We start from the raw sequence: 18,360 nt of genomic DNA on the forward strand, positions 1-18,360 counted from the left end.
TGATTGCAGAGAACAATGAGGAAATACAGAATGGGCTGGCAGGATAGTTAAGCACTTACGGGTGTTTCCTCCTAAGCCAATTGCCAGGACTCACATGGGACAAGATGAAAACTGACTCTTGCAAGTTGCAGGTTGAGCTCTAAACATGTACATGTACCTTTGCCCCCAGCGTACACGTGCACACGCATGTGCGAGCGTGCATACACAAGAGACAGAGACAGACACACACATACACACACACAGAGAGAGAGAGAGAGAGAGAGAGAGAGAGAGAGAGAGAGAGAGAGAGAGTCAAACATAGCCTGGGTTCATATACCACCAAAATTAGATGAAACTAATCAGATTCACAAATATTTTATTAATGGTGGGCAAACAAACAAATTGTTAATTTAAGTAATTTCTGGGCTGATTTAAATAGACTAGTTGTTTTTATAACAGCTTCCTCTTTAAGATTTATTTTTATTTTTTTATTTATGTGTCCTGTGTGTCTGCATTCATGCATGCCACACATGATCTGATGTCCTAAGAGGCAGAAAGGGGGTTCTAATCCCCTAAAACTGGAGTTACAATTGGCTGTGAGTTTTATCAGGTGGTTGGGAACCAAACTGGGGTCCTCTGGAAGAGTAATGTCTTAGTTCCTTCTCTACCGATGTGGTAAGAGCCATGCATGATCTTAGGCAACACCATGGTCAAGATGACTTATAAAAGCAAGTACTTAATTCGGTACTTACAGTTCCAGAGGGTTAGGGTCCACGGCCACCATGGCAGGGAGCATGACAACAGTCTGGCAGGCATGGTGTTGAAGCAGCAGCTGCGAGCTCACATCTTAATCCACAAGTGTGAGGCAGAGGGACAGAGACATTTGGAATGGAAAGAGCCTTGAAATCTCAAAGCAAACCCCCAGTGACACACCTGTTCCAACAAGACCACCTCATAATCCTTCCCAAACCAGTTGCGGTAACTGGGGACCATGTATTCAAATATCTGAGCCTGTAGGGACCATTCTCATTTAAACTAGCACAGTCATCAAGGGTTCTCACCCACTAAGTCATCACTGTAGCCACTACAACAATCTTAAAATGTAGAGGGGAAAAAATTACCTCATTTTTTGGACTCTACAAGGGACTGCATTGTTAGAATGTAATACTTCTAGTGCTTTGCTAATTGGAGTGTTGTAGCAAGAGGAATGAAGAATCTGAGACGACCTCACACCTACTGAATTAGCATCTGCTGATTCTCACCAATGTGAAAGTCATAATGACCTTAAGATTCAAGCAACCGTTTTAGTCCATAGCATTAAAAAAGGACACAACCCTTAGCTCACTTGAAAAATGTCTGTAAAGCTCTTAGCACACCCCTGGAAGAAGGGACATTCTCCGCTCCTTCACAGCAGGCCGTTAGGTCAGCTACTCCTTAAGATATTTCCATAGTTCTAAATTTAAAGAGGGATGACTTTTCAAAAGATTATCTCATATGAACCCCCAGAATATTTTGTGTAGCTTCTAAAATATATAGTATTTTATTATATATTTGCAAATTTTATAGAATATATGATCATATTCATCTCCCCCCTGAGGTCTGTCCCCCATAATCAACTTACTTCCTCTCACTTTCATGCCCTCCCTTTTAAAATAATCCACTGAGTCTAATTTGTGCTGACTATATATTCCTACCCCTAGGTATGAGGCTGTCCACAGAAATTTGATCAACTAATCAGGGGACACACCCTTCAAAATGTCTATTCCTCCTCCAGAAGTGGGTGGGTGCTCATGAGTCGCTCCCCATGCTGTGTTAGAATGCTGCCTGGATGGATCTCATGCAGGTCTTGTGCAGTACTGTGAGTTCATGGGTAAAGCAGACTTCATGAATGAAGTGGACTTGTTCAGAAAACACCGGTTCACACACGTCTACCCTCTGGTTCTTATCATCCTTTCTCTTTCTCTTGCTCAATAGTCTCTGGAATTTGAAGGGAATGATGCAAACATTCCATTTGTGGCTGAGCACTCCGCTGACACTCTGTGCAACATCTCTGTAAGATTATTTAATTTCCTAAGTGACCATTCTCCCAATAGTCATAAAATTTATCTTCATTGTTAAACCTGGTCACACCCATGTTCTCGTCTAAATAACAGCAACAGCAGTAATAATGTACAAATTATGTATCTGCATTTTCTCAAATGTTAACAATAGAATAGTTCATAAGATGAGCAATTAAGTTCGTAGGGGATCTACAGGTGCTTGCTGAGGATGGGTTCTGGGAACAGTGTCAAAACATGATCACAGTTAATAATACTAAACCTCTCCAGGAGAGATGAGAAGAGCAGTGTCTGTGTTGCTTTGATGTGTTCTGCCTTGCTTCCAGTGCTGTCTGTTTACAATGTTCAACACTTTTTAGAAAACCTGCATCGCGTCTACCTAATGGTTTTGTCACTGGTAGTTAAGAATCTTCCGGAAGGAAAGAGGTCAGCTTCATCGTTTCAGCACTGCGGACAGCTCCAGGGTGTCTGCGGGAAGGGGTGGGGTGGAGTAAAGGGGCGTGGGTAGTGGAAATGATCACCAAATGACTAAGTGACGCATCAGTCTTCAGTTAAACCAGTACACTTTTCACACCGTTTTTCCTTTGTCTGATCAAAGGAAACAAAAATCTAGCGCCTTCTAATAACCCAGACTGCTGTTTTCACTCAGCGAAATGCCTTCAGCACAGCTGGGGACATAGCAGAGGCAAGGATTTTCGCAATGAATTAATTAAATCCTCACTACCCTAGGAAGCACAAATAGTGACTAACCCCGATTGCTAAGCTTCGGGATGCGATGTGAGTGAAAATGAGCCCTTGCCTCTGCTTTTTCTAACGAACCTGAAGAACAGACCCTGTTGCTGCTGTTAGAGTCCCTTCCCCATCTCACGTCCCACCTCTTTGCTTTCACATCTACATACTCTCAAATATTTACACATTGCCACATTGGAGAAAGCCACACATGCACACACATTTTCCTGCAAACACTCGCGCACAGGTCCTTCCGCGGCTGCCCGTGTACTGTCTCTCCCCCAGACACAGACATTTACACACATAGGCCAGGAAAGCGCTACCCACGGTCCTGTGACTCCACGCAGGTCCTCAGAGTACGCCGTTTACACAGAACCGATCGGCGAGCACAGACAAACCTACCAACAAGTCTACTGGCCGGAATTCATTTCCATGGCAACAAACATGGAAGGTGAGCCCATCCATCCCCGCTGCCTGCGAAGTAACTTTCTCCCCCTTCCTCAGCATTCACCAACAGGGTTCCAGCGCCAGTCCTCAGAAGGTGTCCTTTTTCTCTTGGATTTCAGAAACAAGAGAGCCGAGTGGGGGGCAGGGAGAGCCTGTAGGTTTGGTGAGCTCAAATTTTGAAAAGAAACGAATGCCTCTGCAGCTGCTGATGCTGTCAAAAAGAAAAAAGAAAGAAAGAAAATGTGTTGTGTGCATACAGATTGCTGATGTTTCTCCCATAATGTTTTGTAGGGAGTTTCCATGCTTCCTGCAGCCTAATATGTAGAAGACAACTGGCGACAAGACAAGGTAGAACACTAGCAATGGTCTAGGCTTCTTTAGTGAGACATGTTGAGGATTTTCAGATCCAGCTTACCGGTGCTTTGGAAGGAATGGGTGTCTGAGGAGCCAGCCAGATTGTCTCTTAAGGAAAAAAATCTCTCCAGGCTGCCGTCTCCAGGACTTTGGGGTAGATCCTTGAATATCTGAGGTTTTGGAACTCTAGGAAATCAAAATGCATGTATCTCAGCATGATGAAGACATCTGGGTTTGTAATTTAAGGTTTTCTTTTGATCCCAACACATCCATTCCTAAATGATAGCTGTGTACAAATGTGGCCTCGATAACGCTTTCTGCTGTTCCTTATTTAGAGGGTTTAGCAACCTTTGTATTTGACAAGGAGTCTGTTGTTTGTGCACAGAAGGGCTCATGATTTTTTAAGCTTCAGTTTGCATGTCTCGTTTCAGAAAATTACAAGTATCCTCTCATTAGAGCGCAATCACATTGCGCTCCAAGTGTAATGATTTCAGATTTAATGTTTGTGATGTTATTGCTAGATAAATAAACAAGAGGGGAAAACCTGTTGATTAAAATAAAGACATGGGAGGTTCTTGTGTATCTTCAGGAGGCGCCTACACTTTACCATTAGCTTTGGCAATTGCATGCTGTCATGTGGCAATTAAATAACTGTTTTTGAAAAGTGAATTTGATAGCTCCCAATCAGCAAATAATTTGCAGAGGAAAAAAAATTACCTACCACATTTACTCATGGACACGAAAGGCTACATATGTATAAAAATACTCTCTTTGGTTGGTTACTGGCGATAACACGATGTAAACAACTGAGCACACAGGATTCTGCTGCTGCTGCTGCTGTTGTTGTTGTCCATTATTTGTTGCTAACTACAAAGTAACTCCATGAAATTGGGGCCCCTTGATATCTACAGGTACTGCCATGGGCCAATGCTATGACTCATCAGGACTTACAGAGCCCTGTGCCTGACGTCTGCCATGAAAGAAAAGAGACATTGAGTGTGCTTGCCCACCACCAATGATCTAATCGTTAGTCCCAGTGAACAATGTCTTCTCAGGAGCCGAAGTCATATAACAATGCACTTTGGTATTTCAGAGGGATGCTGATGGCTAATCAGAGCAGTGTTGATGTTAGCCATTTAAAGTAACCCAGGGTGTGTCACATTTAAAGTAAATTTTACCTGGATACAGCTTACATTCAACCCCCTTTTTAAAAATTCACTTATTCTTTTAACAACTGCTGTCTATTTCTCTCATATTTCATTCATATTCTATGTCTCAGTGAACATGATATTAAAATATCATTTTCCTTCTGACATCAGCTTTACAGTTTCTGTTTTCTAGAACCTAATGAGCTTTTACTTTCCTATCTCTTCCAATTACAGAAAATGAAAATGTGTCTTTAATCCCAGGTGAAAAGTGGTTTTGAGACCTTATTCATTATGAAGTAGTCAGTGTTGTAACTGAAGAATTCCATTTGGTTATGATATTGTTATACTGGCAATATATTATATAATAGTATACTCCCTACTAATGGGAAGGGACAAAGCTCAGAAATTTAGGGATATGTTTTCAAAAACTTCAGGCTTGCTTGCTATTGAAATGAGACACAGAATTCATTTTGTATATCTAATAAAAGATGAAAGTTTGGGGAATTCTTTGAGAAAAGCTAGGCCCCAAACACCACTGTTCCAAGTGCTCGATGCATGTCTTGATTATGACGGCCAATGGGCTGCCATGTTTGCTTTTATCTGCCTATGTAGACAGCTGGCCTAACAAGCACACTTCTGTCGGATCTTTGTGTTTCTCCTTTTCAACCATTCTACTAGATTGACTTTTTTAAAAAGAACACTAAAGTTTCACTTTTCCTTTTAAGATATTAACAAAATCATCCCTTCTCAACTCACTTTGTATTTAAAAATGGAAGCTACAACAGTTCTTTAAACATTAGATGAACTGACTTAACTCTCCTTTGAAAAATCAAATATCCTTATTGAAAATGATTAAATTCGAGTGCATTATCCTTGTGCACCTTTTATGCAAATAAAACTTGTTTTGTCAAATTTTATTACCGTCCAATTTCATCTTCTTTTTAACCATGATACCGTACTTCTTTCAATCCATTAACATTCCGGAAATTTCTACCCTGATGAAACAGTTCTGATACCAGACCTCGTTTGTTGATGCTGTTTCCATCCTCACTTCAGAATTAGAAAGTTTTTCAGTGTTTCATCTAGAGATTGTGACTTTCTTATTTCTGTGTGAGTTCCTACTGTGGGTTTATTTGTGATCCTGAGCACTTCTTATGAGTCCGCTGGCAGATGTTATTTTCCCTCTGCAAGGGGAGCGTGGGTTGTGGATTATTGGTACCTTGTTTTTCTCTTCAATCCTACCTGGTAATGGCAAAGAGCATCTTGCTGGACTTGCAGCAACCTTGTCCTGGATCGGCCTTGACCAAGTCTATCCTAGAATACTCTTCAGATGTCTGCTGTATCTACCGCCTTCTTCAATGTTCTCTTTCAACAATCGCCTTCTCTTAAGCTCAAGGTTGCAAAGACTTCTGAGTACTGGGATCTCTCTGTCCTGTCTTTATTCCTCTCTGCCAGTTTAACTCGATGATCATCCTCAAAGTATTAACCCTACTAGGTATTTCGTGTTGCACGGTAATCGGAGTTGACTTCTTACCTGAGAACCACAAGTTGACAATGCACAAATTTACATTTACGTCGTAAATCTGTAATGTTTCTTCTTTTCTTCACTCTGTTTAGTGAAGATGTTGTTTTCAAATTTGTTCAAGCTTAGTAGAGCAGAGCTATCACTGATGGGTCTCTTCTCGTGGTCCACTATGGCTCATCCATCGGGCACCAAATCCTGTCTTGATGAATAGCCTTCAAACGCACATCCTCTTCCACATACTTGACTCAGACAGCCTCTCATCGATTGCTTCTCACATGAAGCACTGTTTTTGGTCCCTTCTAAATATGTAAAGGTAAGAAAATGAATCAATATCGTTGTTGAGATAAAATATGTGTAAGTTACTACTACATGAGAGAAATTCAATAGATGTTGGATGTAATTTGCTCTCTTCTTCATTACCCATAAGAAGACGGAATTGTTTTATTCTTGGTTGAACATGGCTCCTCTCTCCTATTAGCTGGAAGCTCTTTGAGAGTAGAGGCGATATCTACCACCATGTAACAACATTGTGATAAATATTTTGAGTACTGATTACCTATTAAATCATTTTTGTTTGACTAGGATATAATAGTGACATTATCATTCTGGATCCTTTGTTCCCATTCAACTTAAGATTGTCTCTGCTTTTCAAGTGACCACTTTATATCTTCAAAGTATGTGAATTTTTTATTAATTGCAATTTGAATACTTATTTCATGTGAATTATCAAGCAATATTGCCTCCATTTTCAACTGACACATTTCCATCCTTCATATTCAAATGCCAGAACTTTGTGAATAGTTCTACTAATCTCAGAATTTAAGTCATCAGAACTGTTTTGAATCTCAACTCTGGTAACTCCATGTGATTTCAGCCGAGTTTTAAATCGAAGCTTGTAATCATCTCTTCAAGGTCTTCAACTTGGTCACTGTTCTGAAGCATGTAAGCGTGTATAGGTAAGGCTAGACTTTTTTGATGCTACACTGAAGGCCTGGCTTCACGATTACAGAGCCCAGTATTTATTAGGATAGCTCAATGGATTGTGGTTCTATATAAAACACTACAAACTAGGCATATCTCACATCTTCCTTATAAGGAGATTATAAGAGAAGGTCCATGAATTGCCAAAGTCACCAAATCATGTTGTCCCATCTCCTCAGCTCATCATGCTAGCAGCAAATTGACAAAAGGCTAATTTAGCTGCTGTTATCTGAAGTTTTCCTCAAAGACCCATCTGTTAAAGCCTGACTCCAAGCCACAGGAAAAAGTAAAACCTTTACGAGGTGATGAGCTTTGTCGAAGAAGTTAGGTCACTACACAGATGACCTTCATGTGTTGAAAAAGACAGTGAGACCCTGGCCCTTGCTTCCCTCCAGCTGCCCAGTGAACAGCCCTCCAGTGCCACACTCCGGAACCAAAAGCAGGGTCACGTGACCATGGTGGAACCTGCCAAATCAGCGGGCCAAAATGAACTTTTTCTCTTTTAAGTCGATGCTTTGGAAAGCTGAGGAGTACAGCATTGCCTCTCCCCATGTTCTCCTCAGTGTCTGCCTGGTACCAGCAATTAATTACCCACTGAGTGTCTATTAGTCACACATTACCAACGGACCATTTCTATAATTTCCTCTTCCTCCTTTCAAAAAGTGAAACATTTATCTGTACTCGTAACTCTGGTCACTTTTCCATGCTCCGTCATTTCTGAAAGCATATCTCCAGGCTATAAAATCCAGAGCAGGTTAAGGAGTCAAGTCTTTGCCGTTTATGACTTTGAAATAATTATGTCTGCCTCTCCTGTAAAGGCATAACGCTCGGTACGGTACATTGTTACCGAGTTCGCCAGGACCTCGCACCAAGGACGGCGCTGACACGATTCAGGCGGCACTGACACACTTCAGCCTCCATTTTGCTTTGCTCTATTTTTCAGTGAAAAGGTTGAGAATACTCTATGTTGCCTTAAACTCATTCCACCTTTAGACTTCCTGACCTCATCCTGAAAGATTTGGGTCACTTTTCAGCATCGATTCTAATATAGCACTGCATTTCTTCTGTATTTGTTCCAGTAATAGAAAGATTGAGCGCTACAAATTAGGTTTGTTGTCATGGTTACCGTTTTCATTTACTAAGAAATTCTTTATCCACACACCTTTCTCATCCCTACACAGTTCAGAAAATTTGAAGTTTCTCACAATACCCTTCCTGGCAAAGGGTAACAGCCAAGGACTGGACAACAAGGAAGGGGTAACTACACTAGAAATTTTAAGCAAACCAAAAAACAAAAACAAAAACAGAGAGATCAAATGTAAAGTTGACATCTGTACTTTCTGGTACATATTAATGTGAAAATAAGATGATATAGTTTCCTTAGAAAATAAAGGGAACTTCACACTGTAGCTAGGAAAAATCCACGTTCTTCACCTCTGAACATGAAGAATCCTGCCTTTTTGAGAGGGCCACATTAATCAGCTTAATAGGAGAGAGCAGGAACAGTGATTGAGGCATTGAATTGTGGAGCGTATCTTCAAGGCCAGGCTCTGAAACCAAAGGAAAGTTCTCTTGGTCATGTCAACTACTAATAAATGAGACTTCTAGTTCTCTGGATATTTCAGAATTAGATTTTAAAAATAACTTTATTCTTCAAAGACTGTATCCATCGGCATACTTAATTTATTCCAGTTCAAATACTGATTGAATAAAGATGATATGCAAATTTGCAAAGGGTTCTTTTTCCATTAATTCATTAACTCTCTGTCTAAGATTCTAAGAACAAAGCATGATGTGGCATATGTTAGATAAATTGTATCCAAAAGGGGGCTATTGTATCTCTAGTTAGCGAGAGAGATTTTATTTTAGTTCAGGGGAAACAAATGAGCTGAGTGGTTCATTGTTGCTTCAGGAAAACACTTTTTTGTTGTTGTTGTTATTGTTAGTTGTTTAGTAGGTTTTACTAAGAATAACAAGAGTCTGAGCTGGAGAGATGGCTCAGTGGTTAAGAGCACTGACTGCTCTTCCAGAGGACCTGAGTTCATTTCCTAGCAACCACATGGTGGCTCACAACCATCTGTAATGGGATCCAATGCCCTCTTCTGGAGTGTCTGAAGAGAGCTACAGTGTACTCACATACATGAAATAAATAAATAAATCTTTTTAAAAAAGAAAGAAAGGAAGGAAGGAAGAAAGAAAGAAGGAAAGAAAGGAAGGAAGGAAGGAAGAGAATCTACAGATTAATTACTAACCCAAGGCCAACCAGATGCTTCTCCTGTGACCAGCTATGACCCTAAGATTTTATAACATCCTTCTGCTTAGGCCTTTTCTACGCAATGGCAAGATGAACAAAGCATTAAAATTGCTCAGGTGTTCTAAGGTCTGCGATGCCAATTGTTGCAGTAACTAGACTCTGAGGCAGACTTTAGTGGCTCAGATGTTTATTACGAAATGCTCTTGGGTTCCAAACCTGGAAAAGGATGGAGAACGAAGCAGGTGTGGGGAGAAGTTGAATTGTGACATGTGCCCAAAATATCCTCAACTGACACCATGTGGAACACAGAGCTAGACATTTCTTTAGCATTCCCCTCTTTGAGTCAAGATGGTTAGCAACACACCACACACTTGCTGAACAACATCCTTCCCAGGAGGAAACGTGCCCTTGGTAGGGCGCTTCTCTGCAGCTGAGGCAACTCTTGTGAGAAGATAGCAAGTGCTGGGAATGCTGCCAGCTGCTAGGCAGCAAGTCCTGCAAGGTTATTGGCCCCTCTGGTTTTAGAGGATTATTTTATTAAGTTCTGTGTGGTATGTGGGTACATGCACATGGACGCTGTGTTCCTCAGAGGCACTGGGCGTCCTGGAGCTATAGTTAACTGCGTTTATGAGTTGCTGCCTGGCATGGGAGCTGGAAACCGATCTTTGACACTCTGCAAGACTACCACCCTGTCTTAACCACTGGGTATTATTGGCTCCTCTTACCTAGACATTACCAAAAATGTTAAATGTGGCTTCCAGGGACCATTAATTTGACAATTTTTTTAAAAAATCAGAAGCAGAAAATATTGCTTAATCCTATTTCTCATGCTTCCTACAAGATAAATAACAAAAGAACTCAGCCTTTGGCAAGATCACTCTGAATTACTTAAGGCTTAAACATTAATTTTTTTAAAAACAAAGCATGTGTGTATTTGCTCGGGCACTCAGACAATTTGGTGGAAAGATGTTCTACAAAGGGATTTTAAAATATTTTACCTTTTTACTGACTAAAAAGCCAGCCAATCAACACAGCAGAAGTAGGGAGTATCTCTGCCATTGGTGGTTTGAAGATAGAGCTCCTCTGTAATCTAAACCTTTATAAAATACAGTGCGTGCCTCTGAGTTTGAAAGCTCCAAGCCTCTGAGTTACTCTCGCCATTCATTCTCACCTACCTCATCTTCTATCTTAGTGGTTTTTTAGGTTTATTTTATTTTATGCACAGGGATGCTTCATGCATCTATGTGTGCACATGCATGCCTGGTGCCCTTATAGGCCAGAAGAGAGAATCAGATCGAGGAACTAAGGTTGTAGACATTGGTGCCCTATCATGTGTATGTGCTGGGAATCGAACCCCCATTCTCTGCAAGGACAAATACCCTTAACCACTGGGCCATCTCTCTAGCTCCCTCGGTTTTTTTTCTGAAAATGGACAGGGATCTCCATTTAAATTAAAGTCAACTTTGTTAAAATTTTAGTTGTAGCTTTAGAATATCAATTATTGACAAGGGGGGATGGGGATGAGAGTCAGATAGGATAGCGAGTTGTCTTAAAGTGAGCTGAATTACAAAGCACACACAGCTTTAACTTGGATTTTACGTTTACTTAGGGCAGTGATTCTCAACCTTCTTAATGCTGTGACCCTTTGATACAGTTCCTCATGTTGTGGTGGCCCCCAACCATAAAGCTATTTTTGTTGCTACTTCATAACTGTAATTTTGCTACCATTAGGAATCATTGTGTAAATATCTGATATTTCCAATGGTCTTTAGGGGACCTCTAAGAAAGAGTCCCCCAGTCCCTAGAGGGGCCATGGCCCACAGGTTGAGAACCACTAATTCAGAGTTTTCTGAAAATGAATGTAGATGTTGAGAGGTAGTTAATGCCCACAGATATTGTGCTTATCTCTTTGCAATTATGATGTTGGTCATTGCCTGTACTCATGTAATTTTTAAAACATGCTTTTATCTTTGAGAATGTGATATTTAAACCAGGTGTGGTGGCTGTTGCCTGTAATCCCAGCAGCATTCAGGAGAGCTGAGGCAGAGGGACTGCCAGGATCTCTGGGACAGCCTGAACTATAGAACTATAGAGTGAGAATTTCTCTCTTACATACACACACAGACACAGAGACACACCGACACACACACACACACACACACACACACACACACACACACACACACACACGTGGCACATATCATGGAAAAGAAACTCAAAGTATGAAGCTATGCAAACAAGAGTTAAAACAAAAATATTTCACAGCTGTTTAAAGAATCAGATTTTGGGACTGGAGAGATGGCTTAGCAGTTAAGAGCACTGACTGCTCTTCCAGAGGTCCTGAGTTCAAATCCCAGCAACAACATGGTGGTTCACAACCATCTGTAATGGGATCTGATACCCTCTTCTGGTGTGTCTGAAGACAGCTACAGTGTACTTATATATAATAAACAAATATTTTTTTAAATCGGATTTTTTTTTAAACAAAATGGCCATGGAGAGGTCACTGACTGTTTTTCCAAATGTACTGGGGTTTAAATCCCAGCCCCTACATGGCAGCTCACAACTGTCTGTAACTCCAAGATCTGACAATCTAACCTAGGCATACATGCAGGCAAAACATCAGTGCACATAAAATAAAAGTAAATAAGTTTTAAAAATTAGACCTGGAGAGACCTTGCAGCTAGGACTGTAAACAGTGAGGACGGCTTATGCCCACTTTATCAGTGCTATTACCTCCATGAGTGAAAATGAAGGGGCAACTGGATGAGAATTCAGATCAAAGGCGCAGCAGCACTGCCTACCACTGAATCAAAGGCATCTGTGCTACAGGTAGGACAGTCACATCCAGGCTTGCCCTTCTGTTTAGCTGAGTATGCAGGCATGGATCTTTGTGTCCATGAACAATTCTGCATTTACTGCAGTGGAGTACACATTTCCAGTGCCAATTCCATTCTGATCTATAACGGATACCTTCAAACATCATTGATGAGCCAAGAGGGCTTGAAAATGACTGCTTTTATAACTCCTTGTCCAATGCCACACACGGATGAAACTAACCTGGCTCCACTCTGTACCTAGGCGGAGAACCGATCCCTGCAGGAACACTGAGGAGCCCCCGAGATGCAGCCGTGAATGATGAGTAGCACCTACTGCGGCAATTCCTCCGCAAAGATGAGTGTCCACGAGGTCTCCGAATCCTCCCTGTCTCTGGAGCAAAAGACCGGCTTTGCCTTTGTGGGCATCCTGTGCATTTTCTTGGGACTTCTCATTATCAGATGCTTCAAGATTCTGTTAGACCCATATAGTAGCATGCCCTCTTCTACATGGGAGGACGAAGTCGAAGAGTTTGATAAGGGGACCTTTGAGTATGCACTTGCCTGAGGGTGGTTCCGATTCGTGCTGTTCCCAGTTTCCATCGTGACATGTGACAGACACATTTGTAACCAGCTTGCCTGTGCTGCTGGAGAGAGGGGCATTCCATTCATGACGTTCAATAAACATTTGTGACTGATTTATCCACCATGCTGAGTACAATCTCGTGTTCTCCCTGGTCTTCCTGCTCGGTGGAGGTTTCTATGCATAGAATGGAAACCAAACCTCTTCCACCATATTCCCTCCTCTGGTATCAACCCTTGTTAATGAGCTAGCTAAGGAATTTTGCAAAGCAAACCCACCAACCCTCTCCACATTTCCAGACTGGAGTCACAGCGTAGCTTTAGTGACCCTCATGTGACACTTTTCTTGGAGAGATATGGACACAGTTCTATCAGCCCAGTGATAGACTGGGATCACTTCTAGGAATATGGATGAGGGGTTACTTACAGGAACAGAAATGACACAACAACAGCCCATGCCAGCATGACTGATGACAGCTCACAAGGCTGGGAGTCTAGAACTCAGGACACAGCCTGCACCCGTGGGGGTTAGAAAGTTTGAGGCAGGGGTTGGGGATTTAGCTCAGTGGTAGAGCGCTTACCTAGGAAGCGCAAGACCCTGGGTTCGGTCCCCAGCTCCGGAAAAAAGAACCAAAAAAAAAAAAAGAAAGAAAGAAAGTTTGAGGCAACTCCCATGATCTGAACCTCTTCCAGGCAGCTCAGCTTGTCTGAGAGCATCTCTTAACAGTTCTTAAAGCTCATGTACCTCTGGGGAAGGAAAGGACTAGGATATCTGGTCAGTTCCTGAAACTCCCTGAAGCTTTGGGTTTCTAAATGGAATGCTTGCCTTACAGCACTCTGTGTCTTGAGGGGTTTTTTTTTTTTTTCATCTTTTGAAGATGGAGGCTTGTCTCAGAGGAAATTGCTACACAACGCTTGGGCTCAAAGACCTTTCAGCCCAAAATAGAAAGAATATTATTTCTCAAACAGGGATCAGAGGTCAGAAAGTTCACAGTGGAACAAACTTCAAAAACAGGCAAACCTCGCAAGCTTGCAGAGATGTGAAGGTTCTCAGAATTCCCGGCATTCCTCTCTGCCTTGAAGAACCTCCTGTGGGGAAATCCTGTAGTGTAGAGTCTCTCCAGTCCAGACTCACATGGACACTGGCTGCACCACACTCCTTCATGGCTAGTGCTAAAGAAAGAGTCCCAACATCACCCAGTAGGAGGGACAATTGTACTGAGGCAAGGTGTCCAGCCTGCCCTCACTGGAGCCATGACACCAGGAGCCGGTTGTCTAATCTCAGTGGGCTTCAGGGGAGAGATAGCCTTAGGGTGTGAAACTATTCTTGGGGAGACATAAGCACATGTTTACTCACCCCCAGTGATAGACTGTTGTAAACTCCAACAGCCTAAACATGCCACAAGCCTATCTGGAAAGCCAGAGAGCTGAGGAGAGGATTGAAGCTATCACGCACATTTCCCCAGGATTCCAAGGTTGGCTCACCCCAGCATCTAGCTTGACAAGTGATCGGAGGGCAGACAGTTTCCACATCCATGGAAACTACAGAGCAGGTCATCCTTCCTTACTGTCTCCACACCACCCCCAACCCAGCCCTGAGGTTACACATGCTTCTCCCACACCTGAGCTTTGCATGGGTGCTGGGGATCTGAACTAAGGTCTCTGCTCGCACAGCAGGAAGTTCTCCCATTGAGCCAACTCCTTGACCTCTACAACGGTTTCCAAGACTCCTAATCATGTCTGTGGCGTTCCAAAATAGCAGCCCCAGAAAGATGCCTGATGGGTCTTTTGTTGGTTTGCTTGTTTTCTCCTAGGAGATTTATAAAATATCTCTGTTGGCTATGGTTCTTCTGTCCCAAGCCTTGATGTCAAAGATGCTCTTGGTCCCCCAGGTGGTACAGAGCACCTCACATCCAGGTGGTAACCTGGCCCAAGAATAACTCAGTAAGATGAGCTCAGCTGACCTTGCTGGAAGGCATCTGTGCCCAAACGCAGGGCATCATCTTTGTGACATGGGTTTCTTCAGTCCCCCCTAAGATTTGTGTCCAACTTACAGAGAGGTTCCCTTTGCCCAGATTTTTTTATTTCAAAAAGAATAAAAGAAAGAGATATGAGAGAGAGAAGGAGAGAGAGAGAAGGAGAGAGATAGAAGGAGAGAGAGAGAGAGAGAGAGAGAGAGAGAGAGAGAGAGAAGACACAACCATAAGGAATGCAATGCACCATTTCAGGTCATCAACCCCCAACACACTAATCACTCCCAGAATCACTAAGAAGGAGTGCATGCTGGCAGGAAGTACTTGATCCACGTCTTTTGTGCATCTTACTCTTGGGGGTTGGGGGTGGAAGAACGGTCACCATCTGTGTTTCCAGAGTAGGAAGTGATAACTACAAGAAGTTGGTTATAGTATGGAATATAATATAATATGGAAACTTCAAGAAATGTTAATGCCTCTAAGAATAGATAGCCAGTATCATACCCAGATCAGTCCCTGTTGTCAAATACAAGAGCCTGTTAGGGAGAAGAGGAAGAAAGATAGAATCTGTACGGCCAGACAGTTTCCTTACCCACCTGCCTCAAACGCTCGAATCAAGCTCACCATCCAAGGTTGACTTTATGAATGAGGTCATCTCATCCGTATCCCCCAACTATCTCTCAACCACTCTGGTAGGTCTGAACCCCTGTAAGAAAGAACAGAGGCTATCACTTCCCCGTTAGCGATAAGAGCCTCAAATGAAAATGTCTGCTTGATAGAAGACTGAGACGGAAACTAATTCATACACACTGAGGTCAGAGAGGCATGCAATACAAAGGGACTGACTGCAGAGGCACTCCTAGCCTCTGGGGTGGAAAAGGGATGAAAATGGACAACGTGTTCCCGAGGGCAGGTGAGCGATGGACGGTGCCGATCATCCCGGTACAGGGAACAGAACTTGTTTCGGGCCCCAGCCTCATCTCAGCCATCTATTGATCTGTTAAGTCTCCCGACTCCCCCTAGCTGATTCTGATACCTGACCTCCTATACAGAACGGCCTTCTAAGTGAGAGTTGCAACTCTTATTGAAGAAATAAATTTCTTCTATTGAAATGGTCTTCATGAGAAGATCAGGGCCGGCGAGATGGCTCAGTAGGTAAAGGACTTGCTGCCAGGCCTGACGCTTGAATTTAAACCCTGGGACAGACCTAACTGGAGAACAGACTCCCCTGAGGTTGCCCTTTGATCTCTCTCTATACCATATGGCATGGACACTCACACCCCAACACACAAATAGATCATTGTAAAACCAGAAAAGGAGAGAGGAGATCGAGTTACAGCTGTCCCTTTACCACTCTCCTTCTGACAGACCTTGTAACGCTAGCTCGATTTAGTACCAAGGCTCTCCGATGGCTAAGAGCATCAGCTGGATTTTCCTTCAGCATCTGCAAGTCCCTTTGTACGGTCCTGTGTTTGGTCACCAATTTACCTGTCCCTTCATTTTAACAGGATTCCTATCCCTGTCTTTCATGGTTGGTCTCAGAATCATGAGCGTTAATTAAAAATAAAATTACAAACGGATAATAAATATCGTTAAAATGGTACAAGCGAGGACTCCGTTAAACCATTGCTGCTTAGAAAGAGATATAAATTAGCTCCTGTAAACCTCAGGATAACTCAGCAAGTCACATGCCATGCTGTCTGCGTCCACATTTGCATCCGAGGACACTAAAGCTCACACAGTGAACGAAGTCTCCGCCCAGACAGGAAGTGGCAGGGCCAGAGTTGAAATGGAGAATCCTTCACTCACAGCTCCCACATCATCACTACATCACACCACAGCAGAGCCGCCAGAGCAACTGGAAATCACTTGGGTAGCTTCTTATTAGACCCAGAGAGGACTCCTTCAATCATCCTGACTGAAAACCAATGACAGAGCGTGCATGGAGGAATTGCTTGTGCTGTCATCTTAACGACCAGCTCACGGGTTGGAGCCGAACCGTCTTCTGAGCAAAACTCAGAAACTAGATGTTGATAAAAACAGTTCCTTCACCAGGAGTCAGAAAAGCCATTTAGTAGTGCCTCTGGGAAGTGTGCCTGGGTTGACTCAAGCAGCTTGAAGTGGTTTTCATGCTCGGCAGAGGTCTTTTTTAATACTTCACGAATTCTACCCGCAATCTGCTCACTTCCTATGCAGAGAGGAGGCAAAGTAAGTAAGGTCAAATCATTTCAGGTAGCATTTCCTAGCCACAACATATTGAGACCGTCTCTTGGTATTTTGGTCCTTTGCTGAGCAGTATGAGGTCTCTGGGTCTCATCGAAAATAAGATAAATAGGAGGATGAACCAGGCCTGGTTGCAGAGCCTGCTTCCAGCTACTTGGGAGGCTGAGGTCAGGAGGATGGTGAGGCTGCCTGGATCACAGCGTGAGCTCAGGCCAGCATAGGCAATGAGCAAGGTGAAACGTTTAGAGATGGGGGGGGGGGGCACGGGGCGGGGCTCAGTGGTAGAGTTCTTACTTAGGATGTGTGAGGCGGGTTCAATTTCTATTGAGAGAGAGAGAGAGAGAGAGAGAGAGAGAGAGAGAGAGAGAGAGAGAGAGAGAGAGAGAGAAACAAAGACAGAGACAGAGACAGAAAGGCAGACTGTGGAACTAAATTTATCAAGTCTCAAACAACTGAAGCAATATTTTTTGAAGTATTTTGTCGTTGTGCAATCTGTGAATTAAAGAAACTTTATTTTGTTTACTGTCTAAAAGGATTAATGATTTACTACTAGTTACTAGTTGATGTGGTACTTACAGTTCCTCAGGGCTAATGACTGGCAGGCTTCTCCCACTGTTCCAGGCCAATGACTGAAAAGTCATCTCTTTCAAGAAAGGTTTTAGCCAATGAGCAGAAGCCTAAGGTTGTGGGCTGAGAGCTAAGGCCCCATATAGGCCTGGGCAGTGCTAACGTGGGGGACACTTCCTCAGAAGGCGGCTGAATGGGAGGGTAAGTGTCTGGGCTGGGCAGAAACCTCACTTCATATCCTGTCAAAACACAGACTGAAGACACCAGGGGCTATGAGATGTTCTAAGAAGCTAAGAGATATGGGTTGCACTGGTAATTTCACCAGGAAAGATTATTTAAGAGTTTAAATTATGTGTATTTGTTTGTTGGTTTGTTTTATTCAAAGAATTGCCTAAAATTGCTGTGCAAGGGCCAGGGTTTTGTTAGTATTGTTCTCATTTTCTAGTTTTCTTTGAGGGAAAAAAAATCAAATTTTCAGTAATCTCCAAAGAAATATTACTCCAAAGACAGTATTCAAGGTTAGCACACACTTTAGAGTTGTGAAAATTATCGGGTGGTTTATTGAACTCATAAAACATTGCATTAAAAGGAGCCAGTCGGACATAAGCCTTCACTGAGAGCTATGATTTATTCTTGTATCCCAAACACTCATTTTCTAAGGTTTCCATATTTGTGCGTTTATGAAAAAGCACAAACATGTGAGCAAGTGGGATGTTTCAGAGGCT

General features: G+C 42.6%; 2 protein-coding genes across 8 annotated transcripts in view; both read left to right on the plus strand.

Moving 5' to 3' along the window:
- The first annotated feature begins 461 nt into the window (after positions 1–461).
- Ctxn2 (cortexin 2) lies at positions 462–12,999 on the plus strand. Of its 4 annotated transcripts, none has more exons than XM_039104078.2 (2): positions 462–3,560; positions 12,556–12,999. In XM_039104078.2, exon 2 carries the CDS (start codon positions 12,610–12,612, stop codon positions 12,856–12,858), a length of 249 nt encoding a protein of 82 aa, XP_038960006.1. In that variant the 5' UTR covers positions 462–3,560; positions 12,556–12,609; the 3' UTR covers positions 12,859–12,999.
- Positions 13,000–17,805: 4,806 nt separating this feature from the next.
- Positions 17,806–18,360, plus strand: part of Slc12a1 (solute carrier family 12 member 1) — a 76,774-nt gene continuing 76,219 nt past the window's right edge. For 2 of the 4 annotated variants that reach the window (NM_001270617.1, NM_001270618.1), the window contains exon 1: positions 17,815–17,836. The gene's annotated coding sequence lies outside the window, so the exon portion shown is untranslated. Of the gene's footprint in view, positions 17,837–17,883; positions 17,948–18,360 lie in introns of those variants that run through there. The other 2 variants (XM_063283138.1, NR_073053.1) reach the window with 2 other exon arrangements.

The sequence above is a fragment of the Rattus norvegicus genome, chromosome 3 (assembly GCF_036323735.1).
Source record: "Rattus norvegicus strain BN/NHsdMcwi chromosome 3, GRCr8, whole genome shotgun sequence".
Classification (NCBI taxonomy): domain Eukaryota; kingdom Metazoa; phylum Chordata; class Mammalia; order Rodentia; family Muridae; genus Rattus; species Rattus norvegicus.